At 40.1% G+C, this 17,003-nt stretch overlaps 1 protein-coding gene across 3 annotated transcripts; it reads right to left on the bottom strand.

Moving 5' to 3' along the window:
• Nucleotides 1-5,775: 5,775 nt before the first annotated feature.
• On the bottom strand, nucleotides 5,776-16,920 carry POGLUT2 (protein O-glucosyltransferase 2). 3 transcript variants are annotated; one of them, XM_029209792.1, is made up of 10 exons: nucleotides 16,417-16,920; nucleotides 14,984-15,189; nucleotides 13,164-13,369; nucleotides 12,911-12,988; nucleotides 11,699-11,871; nucleotides 11,342-11,579; nucleotides 9,757-9,966; nucleotides 8,951-9,040; nucleotides 7,670-7,777; nucleotides 5,776-6,016 (listed from the first exon to the last, which is right to left on the bottom strand). In XM_029209792.1, the coding sequence occupies exons 1-10, from the start codon at nucleotides 16,596-16,598 to the stop codon at nucleotides 5,999-6,001; spliced, it is 1,509 nt and encodes a 502-aa protein (XP_029065625.1). In that variant the 5' UTR covers nucleotides 16,599-16,920; the 3' UTR covers nucleotides 5,776-5,998. The 3 variants fall into 3 exon arrangements, 2 of the variants coding, with proteins under 2 accessions (XP_029065625.1, XP_029065624.1); XM_029209791.1 differs by lacking the exon at nucleotides 5,776-6,016 and having other exon boundaries at nucleotides 7,248-7,777; nucleotides 16,417-16,905; XR_003791662.1 differs by lacking the exon at nucleotides 5,776-6,016 and having other exon boundaries at nucleotides 7,688-7,777; nucleotides 9,752-9,966; nucleotides 16,417-16,905.
• Nucleotides 16,921-17,003: the final 83 nt, after the last annotated feature.

The raw sequence follows: 17,003 nt of genomic DNA, 5'->3' as shown, positions 1-17,003 counted from the left end.
GATCTGACCACATAAAAATTAAGAACATCTATATTTATATAGGCATTGTGAGCAAAGTCAAAGGACAAAAAAGACTGGGAGACATTTGCAGCAAACATAATAGAAAGCGTTGATGTCCACAATATACAAAGAGTTGAAAAAAGTCAGTAAGAAAAAATTTTAAAAATTGAAAATTTGACAAGGCCGAAAAGTCAAAGACAAGGAAAAAAAAGATAGTCAATTTCATAAATAATCAGGGAAATATTTTAAAAAAACAATTTTTGTATTCAAATTGACAAAAATGAAAAAGATGAATACCTAGTGTTTCTGACTATATAGAAAAATGGGATTTTAAAACCCTAGTAATGGGAGAATAGTTTGTATAGTCCCTCTCTGTTTTGCTTTATCTATAAACATTTAAGTTACCCATTGTTTCAGTAATTCACTTTGAGAAATTTATCCCATCGTACTACCAGCAGGCAGCCTTCTTTTTAGGAGAGCTGAAAATTAGAAACAATCCTTCCTACCTAGTAGAAAGGATGGAGAAGATAAATTATTGTGATCTGGGTCCTTGATGGACCTAACCTCCAAGTTTATGGATCCAAAAAATGTCTGAAAATCTACTTTTTCACAGGTGTTCTACTGAGAAGAAAGTAGGGATTGGAAGAAGTTGATTTTTTGTTATTATGAGCATGTATTACTTTTGAAATTTTATTAAAAATAAAATTTCATTTTGAAATAATTATATATTCATGGGAAGTTAAAAAAGTATCAAAACCAGGAGCTTGCTTGACATTATACAATTCACAGAGCTTATTCAGATTTCAACAACTATATATGCATTCAGGTGCACATGTGTGTATGTGTGTGTGTGCGTAGCTCTATGTAGTTTTATCATATGTGTATATTTATGTAACCAGCTCTCTAATGAAGATATGGGACTGATCTATAATCACAAGCAACCCTTACACCACACGTTTACAGCCACGTCCTCTCTTCATATCCAAAATATTCTTCTTAAGAAAAATGTAAGATTATGGAAAGAGAGCCATGATTTATTGCTGAGTGGAAAATTGTTACAGAAAAATGTTTTTGAGGAGGGAAAAATTTATGTACGTTTATATGAGCATATGAAACTTTCAATTCAATTTCTTAGACCCTAATTCAAATGTTCAAACTGAAAATCTGGTTCTCTAAACCAAACTTTGAAACACGCTGACAGAGGAGACTTGTCAAGTTAATCATCCATCAATAGGTCACAGACTCCAAGTTCAACAACCAAAGTCAGTTCTCCTGAGTTCCTTATTGGAATCTCAACTCTGTTCATTTAAACAGAAGATTTATAAGACAAGCAGAGATATAGTATGAACACCATCCTGTCAGAACCTACTTTTCACTTATTTTTATAAGAGGCAGTGTTGACAGAGGAATTCCTGCTATGCTAATGTGTCATCTGAGGTCCAATGAACATACGGGCCATTTATGGAAGTGCCACTGTGACGGATTAAAATGGCAACCTTCTCAGGGTAAAGAAAAACAGTTTTGTACAATGAGAAACACATGTTCCAGAAACTTCTGGAGTTGGCATTTTTTGATAATGTTATAAGGCTTAATTTATCAGAGCCACAAAGTGAAGGAATTAATAATTCTTCTGCCACTGCAGCTGCCATCATACTTCTATTATACTACTATAATTCAGAGACAGCCTCTTTGCTAATTACAAATATATATTTTTTAATTAATTAATTTATTAATTTTTGGCTGCGTTGGGTCTTTGTTGCTGCACGTGGGCTTTCTGTAGTTGCGGCGAGGGGGGCCACTCCTCCTTGCGGTGCGTTGGCTTCTCATTGTGGTGGCTTCTTTTGTTGCAGAGCACGGGCTCTAGGCGCGCAGGCTTCAGTAGTTGTGGCAAGCATGCTTCAGTAGTTGTGGCGCACGGGCTCTAGGCATGCAGGCTTCAGTAGTTGTGGCACACAGGCTTCAGTAGTTGTGGCTCGTGGGCTCTAGAGCACAGGCTCAGTAGTTGTGGCTCACGGGCTTAGCTGCTTCAAGGCATGTGGGATCTTCCCGGACCAGGGCTCGAACCCGTGTCTCCTGCGTTGGCAGGTGGATTCTTAACCACTGCACCACCAGGGAAGCCCACCTATATTATGTTTTGCCTTTTGTCACTAACCCTCCTGGAATTATCTTTGGATACAGCGTATGCTGGGTATCCAATTGTTTTTCTTCCATATATGGATATCTGTGACATTATGATTTATAATAAGAAATATGTATTTTGTCTTCCTTTGTCCTATTTCTGGCACAGAGCTCCTAAAACCTTTGGAATTTCTGAAGTAACAGAGCAATGAAGAGGTCTTTCGTTATGTTAATGAGTTGACTTTTGGAAAGTACCAAAAGATGGGAGCTGGTTGCCAAGAGAAACAAATGTGATTAGAGCGTTGGAACTTTTAGCATCCTCCTATCCTGCTCTGTGGAAGGGAGGGGGCTGGCCAATGATTTCATCAATCATGCCTATGTAATGAAGGCTCCATAAAAACCGAAAAGGGTGGAGTTTGAAGAATTTTCAGGTTGGTTACCTAGATGCTTCCACAAGTCATTAAGCCTGGCCCCAAACTCCATGAGGACAGAAGCTCCTTTGCTTTGGCCCTTGCTCTGTGTATCTCTTCATCTGGATGTTGATTTTTATATTTCTAATATCCTTTGTAATAAACTGGTAGTCTAGTGACTAACCTGGTTTCCTTAGTCCTGTGAGCTGCTCTAGGAAATTAACTGAACCCATGTTGTGAGCACCTCTGATTTATGGCCAGTTGGCTGGAAGCACAGGTGGCAGCCTGGACTTGTGATTGGCATCTGAAGTGAAGGACTGAGCCGTTAACCTGAGGAATCTGATGCTATCTCTGGGTAGAGAGTGTCAGAATTGAGTTGAATTGTTGGACACCCAACGGGTGTTGGAAAGTAGCCTGGTGGTGTGGGGAGAACCGCCACACATTGAAATTGGAATCAGAATCATTAATATACTACACAGTCCCAGCTCCATTCACTGAAATGTGCAACCTATTTCCAACTCTCTGTAGTTCTGGATCACAGATCAAGTTTCCAGTCTGTTTATGCATCGCTCTCAGGTATTGCTCTATTTTTTTCTGTCCCTGCAGCAGTATCACATGGTCTCAAATTCTATAGCTTTATAAAGTGTCTTGCTATATGGTGGGAAAGTTCTTGCAATTCATACTTCCTCAAAAGTGTTTAATTTTTCTTGGATTTGCAGGTCCATACATTTTAAAGGAAATTTTATAAAGTTCCATGGAAAAAGGGGCAGAGTACATTTAGATTGGGAATACATTGACTCTATATTATGTTGGGGAAAGTTGACATCTTTAATATTGAGTCTGCCAATCCATGGACATGTAACATCTTTCGATTTAACTACTTTTTAAAGAGATTTCATAATTTCCTCTATAAAGATCTTGGGCATTTTTGCAAGATTTAATTCCTGAAATAATTATGTCATAGTTTTCAGAGCTACTGTAAATTTTACCTTAAACATTTTTATTTCTGTTACTAGCTGGTATATTAAAATACAAGTGAATTTTATATACTAGTTTTGTATTTAGCAAATGCCAACTTTAAAAAAAAATAAATTTATTTATTTTAGGCTGCGTTGGGTCTTTGTTGCGGTGAGTGTGAGTGGGCTTCTCATTTTTGTGGCTTCTCTTGTTGCAGAGCACGGGCTCTAGGCATGTGGACTTCAGTAGTTGTGTCATGCGGGCTCAGTAGTTGTGGCTCGCTGACTCAGTAGTTGTGGCTCGCTGGCTCTAGAGCACAGGCTCAGTAATTGTGGCGCACAGGCTTAGTAATTGTGGCGCACAGGCTTAGTTGCTCCACGGCATGTGGGATCTTCCCGGACCAGGGATCGAACCTGTGTCCCCTGCATTGGCAGGCGGATTCTCAACCACTGCACCACCAGGGAAGCCCAACAAATGCCAACTTTTCTTGTTAATTCCAACAACTTATCTGTAGATTCATTTGGATTTTCTGTGTACCATAGCCTATCACCTGTTTTTCTTCTTTTTAATATTTATTTATTTATTTGTTTGTGCTGGGTCTTAGTTGTGGCAGGCGGGCTCCTTAGTTGCAGCATGCATGTGGAATCTAGTTCCCTGACCAGGGATTGAACCCAAACCCAGGCCCCCTGCATTGGGAGCATAGCGTCTTAACCACTGCACCACCAGGGAAGTCCCCTATCATCTGCTTTTAATGATAATTTTATTGTTTTTCAATCCTCAACTTTCTACTTCTTTTCTAGATTTACTGTGCTAGCTCAGACTTCCAGCATTAGGTGGAATGGAGTGTGTGATGATGGGAATCCTTGTTGTTCTTAGTTTCAAAAGGAATGTTTTTAGAAGATGTAGTGGGTAAATAGTGGCTCCCCCAAAGATTTGTCCTAGTCCTAACCTGACTACTTTGAAATGTGACCTTACTTAGAAACAGGGTCTTTGCATATGTAATTGAAACTCCCAAGATGAAATCATCTTAGACTTAAGAGTGGGCCCTAAATCCAATGACGAGTGTCTTTATAAGAGACAGAAAAGGAGAAGATACGGAGACAGAGGGAAAGACCATGTGATGACAGAGGCAAAGATTGGAGGGATGTGTCCATAAGCCAGGGAACACCAAGAATCGCCAGCAGACTAGACTTTACAAGGAAATGCACAGATGGGCCAAGAAGGTTCAGGATTCTTTTTCAGTAGTTACATGAGTGTGTTCTTATAATTATTTTTAAGCTGGAGGTTTATGTTTTATATACTTTTGTATATGTGAAACATTCCACAATTTAAAAAATTTATAACATTATTTAACTGGAAGATGGGTAGAAGGGAAACAATTAGGAATTTGTGGGCCATATGCTACTGTTCAGTGTTAGGACTTCAAGTTCCTTTTTGATTCTCTTAATCACATTTCAGGGTAATTTTCGTTCAGTCATTCATTCATCCATTCGATACTTATTGCATCTTTCTAGTTTCAGGCACAGTATGAAACAGAAGAAGAGCACGGTCTCTGTTATCAAGTTGCTTAACATGTGGTCAGGGAGACAGACTACAATTTAGATCATGACCACATAGCAGGGAAGAGACAACAATACAAGTACACAGATGGAGAGATTCAGGGGAGTGATTCCTGCAATGAGCACTGAAGGATATCTAAGCCAGAGGAAGAAGAGGGTCATGGCATTCCAGACCAAGGGGAAGCATGTACAAGGAAGGTAAGGAACAAGGCACAGAAGGAACAGGGATTGATTTTGCTGGACTACAGGGTACATATTAGGAAGCTGTGAGAGATTTGATTAAAGATACAGGCAGAGGCCAGATTAAGAAAAGCCTTGGAAGATGTATTAGTTAGAATTAGGTTTGGCTGTGAGGGACTGATTATCCAAAATAATAGTGTAAATAAGAGAGAGGTTTAGGGACTTCCCTGGAGGTCCGCCTTTCAATGCAGGGGATGTGGGTTTGATCCCTGGTCGGGGAGCTAGGATCCCACATGCCTCGCGGCCAGAAAACCAAAACATAAAAAAACAGAAGCAATATTGTAACAAATTCAATAAAGACTTTAAAAATGGTCCACATAAAAAAAATCTTTAAGAAAAAAAAAAGACGGAGGTTTATTGCTTTCTCATGTAAACCCCGTGTGTGGGTAGGTGGTGGCTTCTGTGACGCTTCACTCTGAGTCCAGGACCCAGACACCCTCTTTTTAAGGCTCCATGGTCCAAACACAGCTAACAATTAGCACAACACAGCCTTTTAAAATAAAAGTGCTTTTATTATAAAATTCTAAAAATGTGCTTTAAAGGTCAGTCATGGGAATACTGCAATAATAAGAAGAAACATATCTTCATAATCCAGGCAATCACAGAGCAGATTTTATATTGTCCATGGAATTAATATTTACAAGACAGTCTTCTTCTTTTCAGTTAAGAAGAGTCTTCAGAGCACCATTATTTGAAGGAAAGGTATTTTGCGTATCAGAGTTCATCTTTGGTCTGCAATTAAGAAACAAAATATTTAGAGCCATCAGGAAGTCTTCTACGAGTCAAGAAGGCTTACGTTAGTCTATTAATTATTTTCCCCTAAAGATGAAAGAAGGGGAAAAAAAAAAGCCAAGTTATTGCTAGAGGCTTTTAGGACTATTATTTGGAATCACCCAAGGGTAAAGTCACATTGGTGGGGAACCTGAACATCTAAGGGTCTGTATTATGGTAAAAGGCTTGTGTTATGAACGGTATCAGTGAACGGCTAGAGTAGACAATGGGCAAAAAATAAACAAAGCTATCATTCTAGTCCCTAACTGCTATGAATCTGGGGAATCATCTGTCGCCCCTCAAAGTCACTTAGAGATAAAAATTTAAAAAGAGGAGTGGAGAAAGGGAGCTGCCCACTTTCATTTGGAGCCAACAGAAGCGTTCTGATGTCAAATCACTAACTCCATGTGGGAGCACGTTTCGAGTCTGGAAATTTCTGTTTTGTCACTGGCTTTCACTGCTTTTCTGGCCTTGCAGCACTAAGAGGAATTGATGCTGATGATGCACCACTTCTGAGAGCCAGTTGGTGGCCAATCAGTTCCCCCCCAAAACAGAACAGACACCCAAAACTGATTTGTAGCATGTACTGTTGTCATGGTGTAAATACTTCCACCACGTGGATTCCAAGCTACCAAAATTTAACCACTGTGAAAAATTCCTAAATATTTAACAATCTGTGAACTTGGACGAGGTGTGGCTCCATCACGCCATCGGGGCTGGTAGTCTTCTTATTCCTTTTAAACCCGCTTGAGAGGCGGACGTAATAATTGCCAAATCTGCGCTCTCAACTTTGGTTCCAATGCCACAGTTCTGAGTTTGTCCGTTCAGAGACATGATGCTGTTGCTTAAAATAATGTCAAGCCAGCATATTTTATATACACATATAATACATAGAATAACTTTATACAGTATATATTCCTTCAAATGAAAAATACCTATAATCACCGCCCCCCCCAAGCCATCACACTGTCTTTATGCACAATTATGCACACAATTTGAAGGTGATACACTGGTTTTTGGTTCTTGCTTTGCTATAATCCAGATAGATGATTCTGAGCTAAACTCTTCTTTGGGCTCGGTTTTGTTAACTATAAAATGAAGGCATTTACTGGGTGATCTCTAAGGTCCTCTTCAGCCTGCCAAGTCCATATGTGCATCTGCCTTTTATAAACAAAATCAGTATGTAGTGGTATCAACCGAGATTGCTTTTAAATGAATGTTAACATGAATAATGATGGTTATACGTTTTTCCATCTCTAAACTGGGATGACGAACTCTGCAGAAACGATCTCACAAAGAAATGAAGCTCTTAGATGATAGGTGTGAAAACACTTTTCAAACTGTAAACATCTATTCAAATGCCACGTGATCTGAATTCTCACAGTAAAAATGGCTTCCCTCCGCTTTGCTGAGAGCTCACTTCACTGCATCTTGGCGCTTGTCTTTTGCCTTGTTGGGATCTATTTTATCTGCCTCTACTAGAATGAATTGCTTGGAGGCTCCAGGAGGAATTCAGGTAGCTGTTGCCTGACTGAACGAGGAAAGGAATGAATGAAGAGTTGGATCACTGTTAGTTCTTACTCTGACACTGGCTAGAAGGTGAGTTCTGGTTACCTTCTTTGTGTGGCACGTGCAAGGAAAGAGGTCATCCTCGGTCTGTGGTTCTACCCTCCTCATGCCCTCCCGAATTTGGGGCTCACCCACTTGTAAACTGGCATATTCCTGTATAGGAAACAATACAAAAACATGTCTTATATATCACTTAACATCCACTTACCAAATTAGATACGCCAGAGTCCGCTAGAACACAGTCCACTTAACTCACATGTCAAGTTCTGATATGCAAGGTCCTCCATATTCCCCTTAAAAGCCCAACAACAGAGCTTCTGAGAGGCGGCTGACCTTTGGGCACTGGCTGCCTGTTTCTAAGGGACCACTCCTTAGTCTACGCTTCACTGATATGACTCGTACGGTATTTTTTTTTTTTTGACCTTCTGCCACGTAGAGAAAATAATTGTGCTTCCCATCTTCCCTAGACTGAGAATCTGAGGACAGACTATTTCTGCCTGACCCACCATGGCTGGTACAGCCTCAGTCGCATCTTCATTCGTCATGTGCTTGCTCTGGGCTAAGCTCTGGCCGAGGTGCTTAGGCTCGAAAAATGTGAGTTGAATGAATGAACTCTACCCTGTGGCTCTTTAGGAATGCAAATAGTACGTCCCCCCAGCTCCTTCTTCAGTTTACATACTTCACCATCCCCTAGGAAAGGTTATAAAGGGGGAAGGGACCAGGAATGACAAACTTTGTTCTGCAGCAGAGCCTAAGACACGGGGCTCAATATCAGCAATCCTGAATTTAAAACATCTTGACTTAGATCTAGTACTATTATTAGCCAATTACTTGTTTACTACTGCACTTTTTTTAAAAAAAGAACTTTTCAAATTGTCAGATATGCTCTAATTACAATGCCTAAATGGGTAGGTCCATAAAAACAATTTCCAAGAAAAGTCATGGCCCACATGGGGTCAGCACAACAGGTCCAAACATACCTTGCACTGTATAGAAAAAGAAATGGTAAGGCAGCAGCAATATTGTACAGAGAGGAAATGTGAATCCACGCACAGTAACTCTGTAGGATCAGACGCCAATTTTCTAACCACATACCGCATGGTTCTAACATTAATACTTTTCTTTTAAGGTTGTAGCATTCTCCATTAGCTAATCTTTGGTTTTCTACTATTTTCATTATTATTTAATATTTATCCCTGATTTTTGCCTACAGAGGTATACATATATCTCCTTAATGAATATACTATTAGAAATTGTTAAGTGAAATATTACTTGCTACTAACTTGACCAATTACAAGTATGTCTATTTTCTTAGAAAATACTGACCTGGAAAAGCTTAAAATAATAACAGAATATGTCATCACCCATGAGATTATTTCTTGCAAATTCTTGTCCTGTTTTTGCTATCTTCTTTGCCTGTGGGAACAAGAATAATATGCTTTAATGAAACATATTTTTCCCCATACAGACATACGCTAACTGATCTTCAGAGGACATTTTAGTGGGACAATAGTGGAAAAAATATCTTTGGGGTCTTGTGAGGTAAAGGGAACATTTAACAGAGTATGTTTGTTCAAATCAAAGGGACGATTTTAAGACTCAAAAGTTTGAGAAGTCATATTGGGCCTTCTAGAATTGGCCTCTCTTGGAGAGAAAAGGCCATATTATAATGAATTGTATAATAATTGAACTAACAATGACTTTGCAAAGTAAATGTAAGATGAAGCTTAATGCACTGCCTTAACAATTTTCAGCAGACAATTAGTTTGATGCTTCTTTCATGCAATCCCTCATTTTAATCCATAGCACAGTTAGTTTTTCCTCCTGCCAGGCTGGCCATCTTCATTTTCATATTGCTAGGTGAGGTGAGGCAGTGCTCGGGGCTCAAATCAAACTGACTAAAGGAGAGAGCATAATCAAGGCCAAGGTTTAGCTTTTTGTGTCATGTGCAGAGTGGACAGCTAATCCAAGCCACTATGCCTGTGTTTACCCTGAAGAGATCTGTGCTATCCGCGGGAGGTGGCTTCCCATTTACAGGTAAGGGTCTACATCTAAGCATCCCGAATGCTTTCCAGGCACAAGACATTGAAAATGAACCCATGATAACTGGGGTACAAAGAGACTGACCTTACCTCTTCATCGTGATCTTTTGCCCATTTAAGTTTTTCTAGGAGATCGCTCAGGTTGCTTTTAACTGGAATGTAGTGTTTCCAGGGCTGCAGTTCATTATAAAAGTGTTCATAGTAGATGGAGTCCTGCTTCAGCACCACACTGTCACCTACTAGCAGATACGGTAGGCGATAAGCTGCAACGGTGCCATCGACGTTTATCTGATACTTATGCTGCAAACAGCAGTAAAGTAGAAGAACCTCCATTAAATTTCCTTTTTCCCACTCTTCTTTATTCTCCTTCTCTTTCCACACATCAAACCTCAGATACAAACTGGCCAGATTTTGCCCATGGCCTCCACCACTTAGTAAGCGCTATTATATATAACATGCTGACCTAGAGCTAAGGGCTCTAACATTTTGATGTTCCCCCAAGTTTCAAAAAGGGTCCACAAGGCTAATGGTGGGGCAGCCAATAAAATTATAAAACTGTTGTCCTAAGGCTACAACCTAAGGAAAGATAGATTTATCGTGACTCTGTAATCCATTTACTACTTTCTTGATGGCACGTGAGCACCTCACGATGGCACATTCTATGCCGTGTTACCTTTTAACATCAGGTGGCCACATGCAAGTTTTAATGAAATTAACAAGCTCTGGGGCAAGAACACCTATGAATCAAAATATTTATAGCACTGTGGTAGTCAACAGTCTTTAGCTGTAGCAAATTCAACAGGTAGAAAGAAAGCAAAGGTCTGATAAAACACCCTCTGAGGAGGGATGGCTGGTATCAGATTTGATTTGGTATCAAATCTCCCATTTCTTTCCAAAATTTCTGTGATATGCATGTGGAAGAAACACAGACAATTCAACATATGGCCTTCTTTAGGTCTTCCTCGTACCAGGTAACCCATCAAAAGAAAATCAGGCCATTTACAGCACAGACAGCTAATCACTGGCCTTCCCACCTGCAGAAGACAGCTGACTACTTTTTGGCCCACTTTTCCCTGTTCACCCCATGGGGCTTCAAAACCCCTCAGTGGTCTAGAGATCAGGGCAGCATCCCACTGCTTGAAAAAGGGGAATTGTCAGAGAAAGGATCCATACTGGGGAAACAGGAACAATCCACAATATAGACACAGAAAGTGTGTAGCATCCCCAGAGTTCCTGGGCAGAATGTTTGGATGGATTCCAAGTCATTTCCCTACCAGAAGGCCCAATAAGAGACACCTGGTTTATATTTCTTCTTTAGTCTATTATGACGCTATGGCTCTGGGGAGAAATATTTGTAAAATTACTTACATGTATTTATTAATAAAAAAGGATTTGGAGCTAAAATATGCTTTTCTTGAGGGTCAGTTGGGGGAAAAATTATAGCTCTACCCAGGTCCCAAGCTCCTGTGGTGCATATTTAACATCAGGTCTAGGTACTGAGTACAACCCAGGTTGCCCCCCTAGGAACTGGTTAGTCCCCGGGGCTCCATTCCTCACTGTTCCTAAAATGTTGTGCTCACCTCTCTCACCCCTGAAATTTACAGGCCTCGATTTCCCGCCCCCAAATGCAGGTATTTGGAAAAACACAAAGGATTGGCCACAGATGATGTCATACCTTGAAGAAATCAAAAAATGAAATGTGTTTCACAATGGGACCATACAGGCTTTCATCGTGTTTAAAGAAGAAAAAGTTGGTGAAAGCAGCGTCTATGAGTTCCGGGTGTTTTCTGCTGAGTTTAACCAACTCAAGTCTCTCTTTTCGGCTGTCTCGCCCTCTCCAGACAGCTGTGGAATTTTTGCTTTCCCAGGGAGGACCTGTGTTGGCTTGCACAGACATCATATCCAGACTGACTCTGGAAGACAGAGTGCAACAGATTTTTCTCCCAAACCATCACATTGCAAGGGTTGTTGGGAAAGAACTCACCAAGGAAAGAAAACCAAGGCTCTGGGTCGTCCGGGACCCGTCTCTCACCGGCCCATGGTTTCGAGGACAGAGTCAGTCAAGTCGTAGGTAGGCATCACGATATCCTTGGAATCTGTGGAGCCACACCAGGAAAAGATCGGATGGATGTTTGAATCGGATTTCTTTTTTTCCAAAGGCCAGTCTCCCAAATTAACAAAAAACTCCACATCGGGCATCTTCACCTAGGAAAAGAAAGCCAAGATGGTTAAAATGATGGTATAGTTTTTCATATCAGCCATTTCACTATCATTGTCAAAACTCCACTAAAACCCTGCTAAAGCACACTACACCCAGGGACAGGATTCAGCATATGGCAATTCTCCTTTAGGCTCAAAGTAGGTTTAGTACCAAAATAATTTTACTGTAAAGTATCTTCTTTTCTTAAAAATATTTACTTATTCATTTATTATTTTGACTGCACGGGGTCTTAGTTGCGGCATGCAGGATCTTCATTGCGGCACATGGGATCGTCATTGCGGCGTGCGGGGTCTTTTAGTTGTGGCATGCATGCGGGGTCTAGTTCCCCAACCAGGGATCGAACCCAGGCCGCCTGCACTGGGAGCGCGGAGTCTTACACACTGGACCTAAGTCCCAGGTATTTTCATCTATAATATACTGTTTGGGGTTGAGTGTATCCCCCCCAAAAGATATGCTGAAGTCCTAAACCCCAGTATCTCAGAATGACCTTATTTGGAAATAGGGCTGATGCAGTTGTATTTAGTTAAGATGAGATCCTACTGGACTAGGGTGGACCCTTAATCCAATATGACTGGTGTCCTTGTGAGAAGAGATGAAGATGTCAAAACACACAAGGATAACACCATGTGACAACAGAGCGGAGTGATGCAGCTGCAAACCAGGAACACCAAGGATTGCCGGGCACCCCCAGAAACTAGGAAGAGCCAAGAAAGGATCCCCCCCTATAGGTTTTAGAGGAAGCACTGCCCTGCTGACACCTTGATTTCAGACTTCTAGCCTCCAGAATGGTGAGAGAACAAACTGTTGTTGTTTTTAGCCACCCAGTTTACAGTACTTTGTTACAGCATCCCTAGGAGACTAATACAGGTATACTACCTGACATAAAACTTCAGAATAGTATATAGTACTTAAGGGTCCAGAATAGAACAACCCTGGTATTGTTATTATTTTTATTTTGAAACATTATAGTGTAAAACCTGGGCTCAAATTGTCTATTATACATCTAAGAAAAGAAATACTTACTTTTCTAGTCAAAGAAAGTAGTATGGCATCCATGAAAATTCTAAAACCTACGTGTTCACCGTGAGTCTTGATATAAACCTGGAAGAGAATTGAATATTCACTGTTTGTCTAAAAGTACCCACTGACTTCACTGAGATCAATCTTATCACAATGATCTGCAGAATGATTTTTAATAAAACTATGTAGCTAGTTGTAGCCAAATGGTCAAAATAAAAAATCACTAAGGCAAGAAACCCTCAGTCATGAATTGTACCTTGTTATCCTTCAAGGTATAATGACACAAGCTCTGTCTTTGTCCAAATCTTTTCGGAATTTCTGTTGCAATCTTTTCTGGATCAATGGTAGGGAAATGTGCCAGATCTCTCTGAATTTGAGTAATGGTTTCTGGGCAGTTCATCTCCCATAGCCAGGCTGCACTGTCTTCCAAAGGACAGTCACAATTCTCATGGTAAACTGGCCCTAATTACACACAAGGAACAAAGTATACCGTAATAATTTCACTCAGCATTTGAAACATGTAACAAATATTCGTAATATGACTTTACAAGTTTTGCCTATTTAGATGGGGAGGGCAATTTGATGGAAAACATATTTTTAAAAGAAAAACATTTTTATTACCCTGCTGTATCTCAAGTTAAGTCTTTTCTGACCGCTCTTCACAGCTAGGTGTTATGATATTTTCACAGTCAGGCCCACTTGGCATGAGTTCAAAAGAAAGCCAACGGTGCTACTTTTTGCTCTAAGTGGCTACCATAGTCCATTACTCTTTTTTTTTTAAAATTAATTTTTATTGGAGTATCATTGCTTTACAATGTTGTGTTAGCTTCTGCTGTATGGCAAAGCATTGCTCTTTATGTTTTGTGTACTTAAGAATAACCAAACATTGGTAAAAGGATATCAGAGGAGTATACCTGTTTTAATGAAAGACAAAATGATAGAAATTTATATTTCAATGGTCTATTATACAAACTAGTTCTTAAAGGGTCTAAGGTACTTTTCTCAATGGATAAATCATCATAAGTAACAATACAAATGGGCATTCCCTGGCGGTTCAGTGGTTAGGACTCCACGCTTCCACTGCCGGGGCCTGGGTTCGATCCCTGGTGGGGGAACTAAGATACTGCAAGCCTTGAGGTGAGGCAAAAACAAAAAAGCAAACAAATAAAACCAATACAAATAAATAAAACACCCGTACTATGTTTAGTGTAATATATTTTTTTAAAGAAAATATAAAGAAGCAAAGTAATCCTCAAAACACCCATTTCATTAATATTATAATGAATTAATTACATGTTTGTAGAAATAATACTAACATAATATAGAATCTGAATTGAGATTTCACTGTCATTTATTTCTATGAGTCTCAGATTGTCACCTGACCCAGGCAGTAGTAGACAATGGGACATCTTTTAAGGTTAGCAGGTTATATGGTACTGTGTGGTCCTGGTGGAGTGTGGGGAAGAAATGGAGGCACTTTCTAGAAAAATGTTTGCCTTTCGTGGAGCAGGGAGACAAGGAAGATTCGTGTGTCTGTATACACCCTGCTTCTCTAATATTTTAGGGTACTGTCTCTGCTGAGAGGGAATGATATGGCTCTAGGTAAGAAGGTTGTACTCTTATCCTGTATAAGAAAACAGAATTTCTCTGGAAAATAGCACTGAAACAAAACAAAAAAAACCCACAGTCAATTCCCCCGCTCTCCCATCAAGTCCTCTTTCTTCCTGAAGTGACCGACCAAATTTCAGTAACACTCATCAGTTACTTAAGTCATATATCTCTAATTAAGAAAGCGCCATCGGTGACCGTATATATAGCTTGACTGTTCTTGCTAATGTTGTGCCTTTAGGGAGCAAATTCTCTATTAATATGTTCTTTCCTCTTTAGCAAATTGTAATTTCCATTTGAATCGTGCATTTCTCTCTTTTACCAGGACTCTCAATTTAGCTTTCAAGTAGGAAATGTCTATTTTTTCCTTTTAGTGAAAAAAATACCACGCTAACTTGTTTTTGTTGATCAAATGACATGTATTATTGTGTTCAAATACTGCTGTGTTAAAATTATGTTCCAAATTACCTGTTAAAATATATGGAGACTTGGCCACATGTTGACCTTGGAATTTGACTTCTATCTTCAGATTTGTGTAGCTCGCATACATTCTGTATCTTACTATGAAGGACCCATCCTTTCGGTCTAAAATCTGGACGCCCACTCTAGTGAATTGCTCATCTGGGGCTGAGATTTTAATCTGGAACACCTTTTCACCCGGAGAATATGTGAATCTGTGATGGGAAGAACAATGAGATATAAAGATTATTTTAAGAAACAACCGTGCAAAGATTATGTTCTCTAGTCTGTGAACCTTCCTATTCTCCTCCACATTCTCCCCCTAACATATGCTTGTTTCTTTTTCCTTATGCTTTTAGTACCAGAATGAATAGGATGGATCAGAGAGGAAAAAAAGAAGAGGATTACAATGGCCAAGATAACATAAAACAGTTTTATTAGAAAATTGCAAGAAGATATGTTGACTACTAATTTATGTAAACATAGAACATACTTATGCATTTCATATATAAAAATAGTCTTATCAACCTACTATTTATTTCATGCCCATCTGGAAATTCGTGATGAAATGGTGCCTCTAAAGATAATGATTTTCTGAAAAATCTCTCTCAAAGATTTTTTTTTAAAGAATCAGTATTATAAATCATGCTCAGCCACGGGCAAAAGCTAGTAGGTAGTATACCACCCAAGTGACATTGTACAAAAGTTTTTTTTGGAGTGAGTGCTCTGGCTGTTACGATTAAGATGGTATTTAGTTTCCCCAATCGTACTATTTATAGACAAGTGACAAAATTTATAACTCTCCTTTCCTTTGGGAAACTTCTTAGTCCCAAGATTTTCTGCCTACAAAATACACACAGTCAGCATCCACCAATTAAAAAAAAGACAATCATTTCAGAAGTAAGTGAATTCTACAAATAAATTTCAAGTATACTTTTAACCGTTGAATTCAGTGGAACGAAATAAAGTTGTAACAAACACAGAAGATTCATATTTTGATACGTTCCCCCTCAACTCTAAAGTTTCAAATAGTGCTTTATTTTTGAGTTTCAAAACCTGCTTACCTGCAGAGGTCCACCCGAAAACAGAGAAAGGTGCAACCAAGCAGTTTCTAACAACTGGGTTTAAATTCCTTATAACAGTTTATGCAAAAATAATTATAAAGAGTACTTTCTTTAAAGTACAGGAGTTTGTTCCCCAGCCATGGGGAAATCCCTATCAAAATAGCCAGGAGAAGAGCTAATTCGAAATTATTTGTAAAGCTACAGAGAAAAATTGATTGGATGGGGAGAACAGTTACAACCAGATGTGAATAGCACCCAAATGTCCTGGATTTTAAACTGCTGTGCAGAAACAAGTTCTTGGGCGAACAAAACTTAAGGGGAAAACCAGTAAGTTTTAACTGTATTCCAAAATAGTCAGGGAGCCATTGCTCGACTTACTTATTTCCTGATGTGTCCACCGCCTGGATGTAGAAATAGCGCGCGGGAAGGACCACAGCTGCTTTGAGCCCGGGTCCCCATATTTCGCTCTTCTCCGGGCTCAGTCGCCTCTCTCCGCCGGTCTCGGCCAGTGCTGGAACTGTCCCCAGAAAGAAGCAGTAAAGCAGCAAAGTGCTAAACATTTACAAGATGGACTCAAAATGATCCACAGATAAATGAAGTGGAAGAGGTGGACGGAACCAGCCGCGGCTCCGGCAGGGGCACGTCGGCCGATCGCAGCAGCAGACGCGGCTCCAAGTGGGGTCCTTTGCTGTGCTGGGCAGGCGCGTGGGTCTCCCCGGAAAGGTCACAACCGGGGCGCTGGCTTGTCCAGCTGAAAGGTGCCAGTAGTTCTACTGAAATGCGCAAGGACCACGCCGCTCCTCTTCCTCGGGATAATGACAAACTTGCGTTGCTTCTGTAACTGGAGCATCATTGAGGGCGAACGCGTCTCAGGTTCCAGCCCAAGGTGCACGGAGAGGGGATTGGCCCGCGCGTCCGCCCGGACTGAGTAAGGCCTCCTCCAAGTGGATGGCGCAGTGGACACG

The sequence above is a fragment of the Monodon monoceros genome, unplaced genomic scaffold, assembly GCF_005190385.1.
Source record: "Monodon monoceros isolate NGI ecotype Baffin Bay Population unplaced genomic scaffold, NGI_Narwhal_1 Super_Scaffold_8, whole genome shotgun sequence".
NCBI lineage: Eukaryota > Metazoa > Chordata > Mammalia > Artiodactyla > Monodontidae > Monodon > Monodon monoceros.
The sequence above is the reverse complement of the archived record's forward strand: the minus strand, read 5'-3'. Positions and strand labels throughout refer to the sequence as shown.

Bases quoted from the DNA above. Each gene is read 5' to 3' on its own strand.
- POGLUT2 (XM_029209791.1), bottom strand. From the start codon at position 16,598: ATGTTTAGCACTTTGCTGCTTTACTGCTTCTTTCTGGGGACAGTTCCA. The intron at 12,989-13,163 runs GTACAATTCATG...ATTCTCTTCCAG, and splicing joins ATACCTTGAAGGATAACAAG to GTTTATATCAAGACTCACGG. The intron at 7,778-8,950 runs GTCAGTATTTTC...TTTCCTATACAG, and splicing joins ATTATTTTAAGCTTTTCCAG to GAATATGCCAGTTTACAAGT.